This window comes from Meriones unguiculatus (genome assembly GCF_030254825.1).
Source record: "Meriones unguiculatus strain TT.TT164.6M chromosome 13 unlocalized genomic scaffold, Bangor_MerUng_6.1 Chr13_unordered_Scaffold_28, whole genome shotgun sequence".
In the NCBI taxonomy this organism is placed as follows: Eukaryota; Metazoa; Chordata; class Mammalia; order Rodentia; family Muridae; genus Meriones; species Meriones unguiculatus.
Window position 1 is genome coordinate 9,948,865 of NW_026843644.1, and position 15,411 is coordinate 9,964,275.

General features: G+C 44.7%; 1 protein-coding gene across 1 annotated transcript; it reads right to left on the minus strand.

Annotated features, from left to right (window-relative positions):
- Positions 1-462: 462 nt before the first annotated feature.
- LOC132650599 (pro-adrenomedullin-like) lies at positions 463-1,235 on the minus strand. Its single transcript, XM_060375948.1, has 3 exons — positions 1,147-1,235; positions 846-995; positions 463-655 (listed from the first exon to the last, which is right to left on the minus strand). The coding sequence occupies exons 1-3, from the start codon at positions 1,233-1,235 to the stop codon at positions 463-465; spliced, it is 432 nt and encodes a 143-aa protein (XP_060231931.1).
- Between the last annotated feature and the right edge of the window lie 14,176 nt (positions 1,236-15,411).

Below are 15,411 nucleotides of genomic sequence, written 5' to 3' on the forward strand. Positions count from 1 at the left end.
AAAGCACCTCTTGATACAAACAAACTTAAATATGACAGTTACTTTTGTATAACAAGCATTGCACTTTTACTAACTGGGTTTTGGAAAGTTCAAGTAGTAATGAGGCTTATTTTCCCCGTGAGAAACCAGTTTGTGAGCAGGCTAGGCAGCGGCTCAGAACCCTGCCCGAAGAGTAACAGTCTGTACTTCTCAGTGTGTGTGGTGAGCCTGGCTTGATCTTGGGTTCCTCTACCTCCGTTAGGGGCAGCCAGGCAGATCTCTGCAGGTTTGTCTCAGTCCTCCCTGGTGCAAAGCAGGTGCCAAAGGGAAAGTACCCCAACTGTTCAATGCTGCCACCCTTAACTAAATCCTAAAGCGCTTAGGGATGACTCAGTGGGTCCCGGAGGCTGCGGTTGCCTGTGTCTGCTCTTGGGAGGACATCACAGACGGGGCCTGGAGGACCTCCGGCAGGGAACGCCGGCATCAACGGCCATAGCCTTGAGGGCCGATCTTGTTTTTGGGGGCAACAGGGTCCTTCCTTTTGTCTGTCAACTGGTAGATCTGTTGGGCCAATTTCTGCAACATGCAGGTCCCAAAGCGGCATCGAGAGTTGTGGGAGCCAGGGTTCATCATCTTGCGGTAGCGTTTGACTCGAAAGTGGGCTGAGCTTGGAGGGCTGCAGAGAAGGAAGGACACTTGAAACTTAACCAACCAGGGCTTTGGCCCTAAGCACCTCGGACCAGGGCCAAACAGAACCTGAGGGACCTGGGACCTGCTCCCTCCACCAGAGCTGCAGTCTGGCCTGGACAATCCTCCCGGGGCCTGGGTAGTCGAAAGGGCACATCCTCTGCAGAGGGTGTAGTTACCTGGCTTGTGGAGTTTTAGATGTGCTCTCCTTCTCCTGGTCCAGAACAAAAGTCTCCATAGGAACTGTCTCCCCACCAGTGAGTTCTGAGGAATCGCTGCTGGATGCCTGCAGTTCCATCTCTCCACTACTTAGTGCCAGCTTATCCCACCTAGAAAACACAAGCAGGTGTGTTTGGCTAGAGTTCAAGTGATGTCCCGGCCAGCTCCCATCTCCACTTCCTTCTAACCCCTCCAGGCCATCACTCATTGTTCCATGACTGCCATGTATTAGGACTGAAGAAAGCACTGCCCCAAACTCACTGCAAGGACACATCCTCTGGCTGTGCAGCATCCACGCCTAGAAAGGCGAGTGAACCCAGAAACATCAGGATGATGGAAACCAGCTTCATTCTGTGCAGATGCTCAGATACCCTGGAAAGGAGCAAGAAGCTGAGGGTTTTCAAATGGGCCAGCTGCACAGCCCTGGAGCAGAAGGAAGGGCAGTGGCAGGAGGGGGAGCATCTTGGCGGCGCTCTGCCTGGTTCTGCTGATTTTCTCTTCTTGGAGCAGAGAGGCACCCAGAGGCTTTTGGGCTGGTCAGGTTGGTGACAAGCAAAGCAAAGGAAGCCGGAGTGCCAGGCTTCCAGAGGTCTCCAACTCAAGTCCTAGGATCCTGGCCCACAGATTTCAGGTGAGATAGAGCAGGGTGCATGAGTTAGACCTGGGACATGAGGTGTGCTCTACAGTGGATCCCTGTGGGATCCACTTGTCCAGGTCTCCAAGCTTTGGGGATTTGGCAAAGCCACACCCCACTCCCCAACACGCTGGAGAACAGTGGTCCCTATCTGCTGAAGGAGTAAGTTGTCAAGCAATAGGAGAAAGTTTGAGATGTCTGGCTGAACCTGGCAAAACCCCCAAGTCCAAGACTCACTGCGATGAGACACCAGGAGCGGTAACGCTGGAGCTCTCCTGCCTAGTGTCACCAATAAACCACTGAACAGCCAAAGCCAGCTCCAGCATTTTATACACTAAGGGGCTGTCAGGGCCTGCTCTGCCCTGGAGGCTTCTCTTTCCTCCAGCGTTCTGGCTTCTAAGATAAGGCCTGCCCAGAAGCTTGCCTGTGGGTATAGGGGTAAGGGTAGAGGTCCCTTGTGGCCAGGCATCTCGGAGATCGGTGTCGAGAGATTAGACTGGTGCAGGACTTCCGCTGCCCTATTTCCTGGCTTAGGGCTCATGCAGTGAGAAGGAAAAGAAAGCCAGAACAATTTGGGTTAGAGGAATCCTTTTCCTTGAGAGACTACACCCCAGGGTGCTGGTCTGCGCTTTCAGGATAGAGCTGCAAGAACTGGGGGACAGGCGGGACACGTGGCTAACCTAGACCTTAGGCTTGGGGAGCTGTGGCCTCAAATGGGCCTTGCCCCCTGCCAGCTTAGCACCTGGCTGAGCCTTGATCCCTACCTCTTCATGCAGAGTATACCTGGAAGGGTTAGGTCCTGGCTAGCAAGATTTCATAATAAGGGCAAAGCTGGAAACAGCTGAATTGAAAATTAGGGTTTGGAGAGGGTAGTTATCTGAAGATTGAGAACTCACATTCCTATTTGGAAATACAGGAATAGCCAAAATTAGGAAGACAGATAGTTCTGTTTTCCTCATAATGCTATATCCTTATAAGGCTGTGACCTGAGAATTGGCCTACCTTCATTCACCCATTTGCAAACATAAGGATTGACTGACAGGGAGAACACTAGTACTACATGTGTGCTTCTTGCTGTCTCTTTTGATCTTATACATGCTCCCGAACTGGGGTTCTCATGTATCAAAGTAAAGTTCAAAGATTGGAAGTATATTGCCCAGTCATACTAAAGGTGGGAAGCTTTAGAGCCCAAACTTGAAAGACAGCGCTGTGGGTGAGAGGGCTGTATTTTTTCTGGCTGGGGTCAACATTCTCATCAAGGGTGAAGAAGAAAATTCTTGCCCCCACCCAGAGGTATGTGCTAATTCATGATGAATCAGCTCAAACACTTTTGCCTCTGATTTGTAATCTTCATGGATCCTTGAGTTAACTTTCTTCCCTTCTAGAGCCAAATAGGGAAACAAGGCATAGCTCTGCAGGCAAGTTTCCTAGAAGGTCCCTGAAGTTAAAGATATGATCTACCCAGCTGCTAGCCTCAAGTCTTAGTGATCTGGACACAGATAAGCTCTGTCTGATTCATATCCTGGCCAGCAGATCTCCAACATTCCTACCAGATCTGAGACCACACACAAAGCCAGTTGGCCACTGTGTCCCATGGACATTGCTCAAAGCAAGGCCTGGGTTGAGCACTGCTGGCTCAGCCCAGTTATCACTCTCCAGAATAAACCATGAACTTTGAACCAAGGGGATAAATGGCTGCACTGAGGTTACTTATTCTGGGAATCTTCCTAGAAGAGGAGTTCTGAGTTCCACCTGGGGCAGGGGACAGATTCCAGGTTCTGCTTCTGGTAGGGCTTGAGATATGGATATAGAAAGGGCTACATCTTGATGAACTGGCCCTCGTTAGGGCCTTCTGGGTCCCATGACAGTCAATGCAGCAGCCCCACTAAGGTGGTGGTTTGTCTGCACCATCTTCACTATAGTTTGTCTGGCTTCTGTCCTTTCTTCGCCCTTCCTTTCACTTCATCGCTGGATTAACTGTCAATGCACCCTCTGTCAGTCTCTCTGAGGATGTGACCTACCTGTCATGAATTTCCATCTGGGCCTGAGCCACATCAGGTCTTACTTTCATTTCCCTGGGCCAGTCTATCCAAGTCAAGGACAGCCAGATGTTGGCTCACAGCCAGGATATGTCTCATAAGCTGAACTCCTCTCTCCAGCCTCTACCAATCTTGAGGGTTCTATGTGCAGAAATTCCTGCCAGGCCGGACCTCGTTGCCTCCTTGCTTCCTCTCTGAGGAAAGTAGGTGACTTGAGGTTAGCTCCGGCTTCGAACAATGATCGCCAAATATGCTCTTAGATAAAACGTATTGTGGTTATTAATATTATTATTATTTGGATAGGGTTCTCTGTAGCCTAGTCTGGCCTGAAACTAAAGAGCTATAAGATGACCTTGAATGTCTGATCCTTCTGCTCTGCCTCTTATCAACTGAGCTACACCTTCAATCCCTCAAACTTTTTTTTTGAGCCTTAGGTGGCTTCAATAAGGAAGTGAACTGAACCCAAATGGGGAAGGCTTGACTCCGCTGGGCTCCTGGGTCTGTGCCAGTTTACTGGCAATGTGCGAAGAATACCCATCTGAGTGCTTTGACACTTGCCTTATTAGCCTGGCTGCACTTAAGAGATTGTCACCTGAGAACCAAGCTGATTATTTTTTAGGCAAGGTAACAGACTGGAAACTAGAAAAAAATTGTTAGAAAATCTTAGAAAGCACATGTATGATTGTGGTTTGCATGGGTGGGGAACCTCTGTCAATGTGCTTCCCAAAGTGCTAAAGGACATAAGCATGGGGAAAGGGGAGGGGTAGATGAGGAATTCACCATGTCTGGATATCTACCCCCCCCCCAGAAAATGAGTTGCATCACCAGTGCAAGAAAAAAAAATAGCTAGAATGCATTTGGGGTTCAAGGTTTAGAAGTGAGGCTTCAGGGGTCCTTTTGGCAATGCTTTCGCAGAATCAGAATTGCATCCATTCAAGTGCAATGTTTGTAAATTCACACTGAGCAAGGAAGGCAGGAGTGGAAGGGGACAGGAACAAAAAAGAGGAGAGGGGAGAAACATATTCAAACTTTTCCTGGCAAGAAAACAAAAAGGAAAAAAAATATCCTGCTTAATGAAATTCCACCTTTTGTGTGTGTGCTCAAGAATTTTTTTATTATTTATTTTTTTATGTTAAATATTTTTTATTTTTTTAACTTTTATTAACTACACTTTATTCACTTTGTATCTTCCTATAACCCCTCTCCCCTCCTAATTCCACCTTCCTTTCTCCTTCTTCATGCATGCTCCTTCCCAAGTCCATTGATAGGGGAGGTTCCCCTCTCTTTCCTTCTGATCTTAGTCTATCATATCTCATCAGGAGTGGCTGTATTGTCTTCTTCTGTGGCCTGGAAAGGCTGCTCCTCCATCACGGGAGGTGATCAAAGAGCAGGCCAATAAGTTTATGTCAGAGGCAGTCCCTCTTCCCATTACTATGTAACCCACTTGGACTAAACTATCATGGGCTACATCTGTGCAGGGGTTCTAGGTTATCTCCATGGATGGTACTTGGTTGGAGTATGAGTCTCTGGAAAGAAACCTGTGTTCAAATTTTCTGGTTCTGTTGCTCTCCTTGTGGAGTTCCTGTCCTCTCCAGATCTTACTATTTCCCACTTCTTTCATAAGATTTCATGCACTCTGCCCAACATTTGGCCATAAGACTCAGCATCTGCTTTGATAGTCTGCAGGGCAGAGCCTTTTAGAGGCCCTCTGTGGCAGGTTCCTAACTTGTTTCTTGTTTTCTTCTTCTTCTAATGTCCATCCTCTTTGCCTTTCGGGATAGGGATTGAGCATTTTAGTCAGGGTCCTCCCTCTTGATTAGTTTCTTTAGATGTACAGATTTTAGTAGGTTTATCCTATATTATATTCTTAGGTTGTGTTTATGTGTACATCCTTTCATCATATTTACATATATACTCTAAACGCTTGCTGAATAATTGTCTTTCAATATCTTTCCCACATTTCAACTGAATTATTTTTGGGCACTAAATCTAAACCTAATTCTTATCAATATTTGGAGGTTTTACTTGTTTTGAATGTGTGGTTTTATTTTTTTTTAGTTAACAGTGTGTACACAGTCTCTTACACCAGAGTCATCATATTTGGGTCTCTAACAAAATAATGAAAAACTGTAAATAGTACTAATAATGTTAATGACTAAAATGAAAGTAACAGAGTGCATTTTACAATGTTCTCAGATCTTCTTTTCAGACAGGACATTTTATGATGAAAATTTTTTCATGAGGCACAAATGTCTGTTAAGTTTAAGACTTGTTTATAACATTCTCTTGAAAACAAGGTTTGAGATGCATCCTGAAGTCATAACATCAAATGATGTACAAAGAGGATATAATCACCTTTGAAGATATGGTCTCCTAGGGATAAGTATGGTAGGATTAAAAGCTCAGGACACTTTCTGAGGATATGACTTCTCATAAAACCTAATGAAAAAAAATTATTCTTCCCAGAAAATGAACATGTACATAAAACCAACTACATATAAAGCAGTTACAGAGTAAATGTCAGGAGAAGGACCAGGTTAAAAACTAACACCAAATAAGTATCACTGTTGCTGTATCTGGAATTTCTACCTTATTTGGAATGCAGAGACAAGAAGACTGTTAACCCCTGTATTGAAGGAAGTGCATCTGCATAAAGAAAAACAATGTTTCGCTTCTCCTGCTCCTTTTTTTCTCCTCCCCTTCCTCCTCCTTCCTTACCTCCTATATGTGAAGCAAATGTTCTACCTCTGAGTTGTATTCCTGCCTTCTGTACAAAACAGGCAGAAACAAATAGTCTTTGGATATAATGAAGCCAGATGCTAAAGCTCACTAAAGCTTAAAGGAAGTATCTTGTTATGGGATAAATTAAAGAGAACACAGAGAAGGCAACAGGCATAGAGGAGGCTGTCCTAGTAACAGCAGTAACAGAACAAGAATTCAGGAAAAAGAATTTAGGAAATGATTTTTACAGGTGGCCCAATGGCTGGCATTAACAAATAAAATGCTATATGCTCCCATCCTTGAGGTGGGAATTCTGTATTACTATCAGATTATGAAGACTTTATTAAAGGAATTTACTGATTAAAAGGTTATTTGTCCTTCCACAGATAGTTATTGTGAATTAGGTACCCAATACTGTGCTAAATTCTGAACACACAGAAAATGATTCATGAAAACACCATTCTTTCTCTATAAGCTTACAGCCTTGTGGGTTAATCCACCATAATCAAACCTATAGACCATGCATAGAAATGTATACATCACTATAAATTCTACTATGAAACCTAACGGAAAGCAAGAGGTACCTAACACCCCAGAAAAGATAAAGAACTTACATACTCTCAAAGGCTGAGAGATGAGAACATTTTAGTTCAGTAGGGGAGATGAAAGAAGGTGAATTTGTTTGCAGTATACTAGGGAAGAAGAAAGGAATGATAATAATAATAATAATAATAATAATAATAATAATAATAATAAAAGATTAAAGAGGGATGGTAGCCATCCCTCTCTGCTGCTGCTGTTCTTTTCATCCTTGCACCCTCTCATGTGCCTCTATGCCCTCTAGTGGTGACGGGAGGCAACTTCTCCATCATTTCTCTCTGGAACTGTTGATGGTTTAATCAGCAGAGCTTGCAGGGCTGGTGGTCCCCAGGGAGAGCCCAGGATGGGGAGGCTCTGTCAGGGTGACTCCAGGAAGTGACCACGCTTCCTCAGCCCGGTTCCGGATGGAACTCGGAACCCTGGTTGCCAGGTAACGGGAGGCCAGCAGCAGCAACAGCAGCCTGGACAGACCAGCCGGTCCAAAGGAGCTGGAGAGATGAGTCTCTTCTGCTTCCAGACCTCCACGGGCTCAGGTCTCAGAGAAGACAGCGGTGGTCGCCTGTGCCGCTGCTGGAGACATGTGGTGCGCTCCCTGACACATTTCTGGCCTGTTCCCCACTGGGAGACCAAGGTAACCAGGGCTGTCCTGCAGCAGGGAAGCTTTCTGGTCCACCCCACCCCCCATCCACCGCGATCGCAGCCTGGAAGAGTGTTCCTGTTGGGACACTGAGGAACGCTTTTCATGCCTGCTTCCCGCTTAGGTGTAGGGAAAGTGGTCATTGGTGCCCCTCGGGGTTTGCACACTTAAAGCCTCCCTCCTGCCCTGGTCCTTCCTCATAGCGAAAGGTAGTGAGCCTTCCTTCATGGCATCCTCATGCTCAGCAATGATCACATGGACTATCTGAAGCAGATGATTCCCTATTTGCCCACCTTCTGGCCCTTTATCCAAAGATTGCCACCATCTGGTTGGTTCTGGACCTGATGCTGAAAAGGCAGGAGAGTGGTTCCACCAGAGATCTAGCCAGCTCTCAGATCTTCTCCTGCTGTTTCCCAGGGCCAGTGCCCTGTGCCCTCACAGAACCGGACGTGTGAGTCCCAGCAGCCTGAGTCCCAGGCCAGACCCCTTAAAGTGACATGGCCAAACATGGGTGATTGTGGCAGGGTGGGGCTCTCACAGGTGCCATTCACCTTCCCCAGGGAATCTCACACACCACCATTTCTCATGCCCTGAGCGACCTTTCCCCATTTGTGTAAAGGATTCTGGACCCCATTTGCGGTGTTTGTTATGGATGGAGCCCCTAGCACCCCCACACCCATCCCTGGGAAGATTCTAATAGTTCCTTCTAGATGTCTGGGTGGCTTGGGGACACGGGGCAGTAGGGGTATCACCCCCGTGAACTGTCACAGGTATAGATCCTTCAGGCGGAAAAGCAGACAAAGACATGAGTAGGCTTGGGGTGGAGGGGGTGGTGAGCAGGAAGGGGCGTTTAAGGCCAGGGTGGAGGGCCAATTTTGGCCAGGAGCCTCACCTTTGGGGTTCTCTACCTAGGGACTGTCCTCACGACCTAACCTGCTGGTAGAGGATAGAGGTTTCCCACTGGGCTCCTAGGTTTTGAGCAGCAGAGGGAGAGACAAAAAAGGAAAGGCCCTGGGGGATACCAATGCCCCCCCCGCAGTTCCAAAGAGAGGCCAGACTCCCGACACAGTGTCCCTTTGCCCTGCTCTCACCCACAGTGCCATCTTCTCGTTCTTGTCCCAGTGGCTGCAGAAATTCCCCCAGGATTTCTCTGGGCCCCCGGACCTGGCCATCGTGAGACGGCTGCTGGACTATGCAAGGATCCATGTGCCCACTGCAGAGTCGGACTGCCAATCTGGGGAGATCCTCCGGGCAATGGATAAGCCCTAGATAAGCTTAAGCCTGAGAAGGAGGAGGAGAATTAGGAGGAGGATGAGGACCCGAGGGAGGCGCCTAGTGAGGTAGCAGCTGATTCCAACCCCGTGTCCCACAGGGGAAGTGTCCTGAAGCTCTGGCCAAGGAAGCAGAGGAGGAAGACTGTCAAATCGACTGTCCTGCGGGTAGGAGAGGGGACTGTGCCTTCCCTGGCATGGAGAGGCCATCTTGGGTTAGCTCACCCCATTCTGCGTGCCTTCAGGCTGCTCCCTTATCCCAGATGACGGCTCACCCCTTTCTTTGCCCAGATCCGGGGCTACTTGGGGCCTCAACTGCAGAGCTGTCCATGCAAGACACCTTGGTGGTACAGGAGAAACGGAGCCTGGTTTTGGAGGCAGATGCTAAGCCCAAAGAGGATGCTGAGATCCTGGATCCCATGGCTGCAGGATCCCCAGTCTTGCCAGAAGCTGGACCAGTGCAACCTCTGGCTTTAGCATCAGAGGACACACAGGCCCTTGTGGACTTGGCGGATGAGCTACTGTTTCTCTCCACTGTAGTGCACTTGGGGGCACCCATTCCCCTGTCCCCGCTGCCCGAGGTAGACATATAGTTCGTACAATTGCCGGCTGAGCTGCATCCAGCGCCTTCTCCCCTTAGAGAAAAGATTCCCTTAATTTTGTATATTTTTAAATTGCTGTTTTTCACTCTTGTGTTATTGTTGTTGGTTTCATATTATTATTATTTAAAACGTGTTGCTTACTCAACTTAAGTGATGTATTCAGAGATGGGGCCTCCCCATCGGCCCACAGTGGGTGGCTTAGCCAAGGGGTATGGAGCCTGTTTTTGTTGAGAGTTTCCTGCGAGTTGGGCATGTGCATCCATCTATAGAAGATGCTGCCAGGTGTGTAGTTGGTGCGCAGGGGGTCTACTGGGATAGATTGAGCCCCAGAAAAAAAAGCCCAACAGGGCCAGTGCTTGACAGCAGAATTTTGGGGCCACAGCTGGGCCAAGAGCTAGGCTCTGAGGACCAGGACCAGGACCAGGACCAGGAACAGTACCAGGACCCAGCTCTGTGGACACTATCCCTGAGGGGAAAAAAACCCTATAATTTGAGATACAGAGTACATTTTGGGGGATCATTTAAATACATGATATTTCTACATAGCCATGCCTGTTTTAGAACTCAGTTTTGGAGCTGGGCATGGTGGCACACACCTGTAATCCCAGCACTCAGGGAAGAAGAGACTTGAATTTGAGGCCAGCCAGGTCTACAAAGTAGATCTAGGACAGCCAAGACTACACAAGGAAACTTTGTCTAAAAAACAAACAAATAAATGAACGAACAAACACAAAAGAGAGCTAATTGTGTGGACCAAGCTGACCATAATCTCAGAAAGATTAGGTTTCCATGGACTCCCAGGTCTACGATGACAGGGATGCATCTCTGAGCAAAGCTAAGATATTTTTAATGACTTATTCTTGAATCAAGGAATGAATGGATAAAATAAGATGTACACAGGTAACATTTTTTTTCTTTTAATGAACAGTAATAAGTCTTCAAATTCTACATTTATTTACAATTGCAAAATCATTTCTGATGTTGTCAGTAAGTGGGTTTTCTCCTTTGCTTTAATTTCATCCATTGAAAAATGTTTGAGTATGTATGTGCCATGAGAGGACAACTTATTGCTGTTTACTATCTGTTTACATCCCATATATGAGTTTTCAACATGAAACCCAAAGAGTCTTTTGACCAGTGAAAGAACTGGCCCTTATTTAGGTTTAAAAATGATTTATGTATGTGCTGGTGTGTGAATTTGTACATACAAAGGCCCAAGTATAGAAATATTAGAAAAATTCTATAGGAGTAATATTGGCTACCCAGAAATTGAGCTCAAATCATCAGGCTTAGAAACAACCAAGTATTCCCACTGAGACAACTCTCTGACATTCACTTGTAGATCTGAGACAGTTTTATGAATAAGTCTTTACTCCTAAGAATGAACTAACACATTCCAAAAAAAATGACAGCATTATATCATTTTACTTTGTACATAGCATTTATTATTATTATTATTATTATTATTATTATTATTATTATTATTATTATTTCATGTTCTTCCATCCTTATAGGACAATAGGTTTATAATCTGGATAGAAGACAATGTTTTACTGATGTAATATTTCAATTAAGTTTATTTGAGTATCAATGAACTCAGTGGGGAATGTCTGTGGTAAGCAAAACTGGCAACATGACTTTGAACATATAACAATGACTAAAATAAACCCCACAAAGCTGTCACCAAGTCTTCATACATTTGTCATGGCCTAAGAACCCATAGTCAGATTACACATACACACACAACATGCTGTTTTGAAATAAATATCATTGCTGTTACATTATTCAGCACCTCTAGATAATTCTCTCAGAAGGCAGTACTTCAACATTATGTGTCATGTAGTAACTAATGGGAACATAAGAAGAATGGAACTTCAAATAACATATATATGTGTGTATATATATATTCATATATATTTATGCATATATACATACATACATATACACTATTAAGCATTTTAACATTAATGTTGGTAAAAATAGAACACATTGGGGGAACATCTTCCACCCTTGGACGTGTACTCAGAAAGCTAACATGAGAATCAAGACTTCAAATGCAGCTTTGCCTAATTACTGACATCCAAATCAGGCTTGAAAACAAACATCTTAAAGGAATTTGTGAAAATGAAAAACAAAAGCACCATGCTTTCTCAGAGGCCCTTCATTGAAAAGCATGATCACATACCACATGGTATAAATAAGCAATGGATCACATAGATGATGGGAATCCCATTCTATACTTTTCAGCAGAAAAATACCTATCAGCAAGTGGAAATGCATTAGATCAACAGCAGCCACAGAAAGAATAACAGATTTACCTAATAAACTTCTGTGATTGGATTTGATACACATACATCAAACTTCAATACCTACTCCAATGTTTCAAAATATAGAACACAACCACAATTGGTGACTTCCTCCTTTACGTTATAAGTGAACATGGTAAATAATTTACTTCCTCCAAGGCTATGATGAAAAACAGATTAAAAAAAATTTTTTAGTAGATTCTTAGGGAGTACAGATTTTAGTATGTTTATCCTGTATTATATGTCTAATACCCACTTATGAGTGAGTAAATACCCTGTGTGTCTTTCTGCTTTTGGGATACCTCACTCAGGATGATCTTTTCTAGATCCCACCATTTGCCTGCCAGTTTCATGATTTCCTTATTTTTAAATGCTTAGTAGTATTCCCATGTGTAAAAGTACCACAATTCCTATATCCATTCCTCAATGGAGTGGGACCTGGGTTGTTTCCAGCTTCTGGCTATTACAAATAAAGCAGCTACAAACATGGTCCAGCAAATGTCCTTGTTGTACACTTGATCAAATTTTGGATATATACCTAGGAGTGGTATAGCTGGATCTGGAGGTAGCACTATTCCTAATTTTCTGAGAAATTACCACATTGATTTCCAAAGTGGTTGTACAAGTTTACATCACGACCAGACATGGAGGAGTGTTCCCCTTTTCACACATCCTCTCCAGCATGTGTTGTCACTTGAGTTTTCGATCTTTTCTGTTCGGATAGGTGTAATGTGATATCCTGGGTTCATTTTGATTTGTATTTCCCTGATGACTAAGGAAGACTTTTGAGGGGGCAGGAGTTCCACAAGGAGAGCATTGGGACTGATACTCCAATCAAAGACCATGCATGGAGATAACCTTGAACCTCTTCAACTCCTGCCCAGATATATTCCATGGCAGCTCAGTCTCCAAGTGAGTTTCCTAGTAATGGGAACAGGAACTGTCTTTGATATGAACTCAGTGTCTGGCTCTTTGGTCACCTCCCCTTGATGGGGGAGCAGGCCACAGTAGAGGACAATGCAGCCAGTTCTGATGAGATCTCATAGGCTAGGGTCAGATGAAAGTGGAGGAGGACCTCCCATATCAGTGGACTTTAGGACAGAAATAGGAGGAAGTTAGGAGGTTGAATAAAGGAGGGGATGAAGGATGGAGCCACAGCATGGATACAATGTGAATAAACTGTAATTTACAAAAACATAAATTTTTTAAAAGTTAAAAAAAAGAAACAACCTTCAGATACTAGAAGGTTTTTTTGTTTACATCCCAGGATATTGTTTTTTGAGAAAGAGATTTTCTGTATAGCCTTGACTGACCTGTCATAGTTTCTAGACCAGGCAGGCCTTAAACTAACACAGATCCATTTCCTTCTGCCAGTCATAGTGCTAGTATTAGAGGCATTTGCCAACAATCCAGGCTTTGATTTTTTTAATTTAATTTAATGTTTTATTTTTGCGACATGGTATCTCAGTGCATCATTGTCAATCCAGGACTCTCTTTGTAAACCAGGCTGACCTTGAACTCACAGAGAACTACCTTCATCTGCCTCTCAAGTGCTGGGACTATGGATGTGTGTCACCATGCCTCGTAAGACTTTCTTATAGCCTTGTCACACTATGTGATTTCAGATATATCTAGCCACACATCTAGCCTGCTTTTTTAGACAATGTTTCTCTCTAGCCATGCATGTCCTGGACTTGCTTTGTAGACCAGGGTGACACTGAACTTACACAGCAGCATGCTTGTGTCTCCTAGAGAGACAGGATTAGAGATATGTGCCACAAAGCCTGGCTCAGATTTTTTATTTCAATAATATATCTATATGATTAAAACATAAATTGAAACATATACATATGATTAAAACAAAATGTATATATTAATATATAACATATTTATTAAATATATTGGTTTATATTACTATATTTAGTGAGAATATATTAATTATACATATGAATATTTTGGTATTTTGAGAGAGGGTTTCTCCTTTTAGCCTTGGCTATCTTGGACTAGATCTGTAGACCAGCCTGACCTTGAACTCACAGAGACTGGCCTGCTTCTGCCTGGCAGAGTACTGGGATTAAAGGCCTATGCCAACTCTTAGTATTTAGGCACCTGTTTCTGGCTTTCCTAGCAACCTGTGATGTCATTACGTGTTGACTGCCAGGGAGGGCAGGTGTGGTTACTTTGCTCCTTAAAAGGATCTGCCTGCCCACTTTGTCTCTCTCTTGGCCTCTCGCCCTCTTGCTATTGCCTTCTTGCGCTCTCCCCCTTCTCTGTTGGGGTGCCCCCTTCTCTCTCTTCCGCTATCATGTCCTGCTGTCTCCTTCTCTCTCTCTCTTCATCTCCATCTGAGAGACCACCTGAGAATGCAAACAACTGTAAAATAAAAAACAGCTGTGACTATTCCCATCTTTGAATTAAAGCTAGAGCCACGTAGCTCTCAAAAGGCAGGATGAACTGCTCCGAGATAGGTTTTAAAAAATAACGGCAGGGTGAATTGTTTTGAGAAAACTCACAAATGGCCAAAAACTGCAAACAACTAGCTGTAAACTATCTTCATGCTATTCTTGCTGACCAATCAATGTATAGAGCAAAAGTGGCCAGATTTTTAAGTATAAAAATCCTGTGCTTTGCATGCTTGAGGTCGTCTCCTGTCTTTGGAGGGGTGACCGTATCACGATTGGAAAAACAAAAAAACAAACAAACAAACAAACAAAAAACTCTTGCTTTTGCATGGAGTCGTGGTCTGTGGGGATTTCTGGGAAGGGCGCAATCTTGAACTCCTGAGCTGTGAGACCCCAGGCCTTACATTTTTGGTGCGTTTGACCAGGAAAGGGCGTGCCCCTTCCCCAACCCTCATCAGACTGAGTTCGGAGGTTGAGCTCAAAACAGGTTAGTCTAATTTCTGTTTTGCTTTGCTTGTTTCTGTCTTACCAATCTGTTTCTGTTTAGGCGCCTATCTAGACCTTTTTTTAGTCATCTGATCATTCATTGTGATAGACAGACGTATCAGACTATCACTTGACTGGGAACTGGAGGACGCTCCGGTTTGGGAGGCTAGGATTGGGACGCTCCTCCTCCCATCTATTTCCTGTTAGAGATGGCTGCCGCCAGGCAGCCTTTCAATCAGAGTTCTGTGGTACCACCCTCAAGGGCGTCCTTGTCTAATTGTCTGTCTCGTTCTCTTTGTCTCTATCTGTGTTTCCTCTTTGACTTTCTTGACAGACGACTTTATTATGGGACAAACTGTGACTACACCCTTATCCCTCACCCTTGATCATTTCTCAGAGGTGAGATATAGGGCACATAACATTTCAGTTGAAGTTAAAAAGGGAAAATGGCAAACTTTCTGTTCCTCAGAGTGGCCTACTTTTCAGGTTGAATGGCCACACGAGGGCACCCTTCACCTTGACAAAATCCTTGCTGTCAAGATTAAGACCCTCCAGACTCCAGGAGGCCCTCTGTCTAAGGATCAGTGTGCATATTGCAAGGAGAAAGGACATTGGATCAAGGATTGTCCTAAAAGGACGAAAAAGCCAGAAAAACCGAATGCCCAAGCCCTGGAGACCCAGGTCCTAACCCTGGATGATGACAGTGATTAGGGGGGTAAAGAGTTTGACCCCTTACCCAGAGCCCAGGGTAACCCTTAAGATGGACGGGAAGCCAGTCGACTTCTTGGTGGACACTGGCTTCCAGCATTCTGTTCTGTTACAAGATTT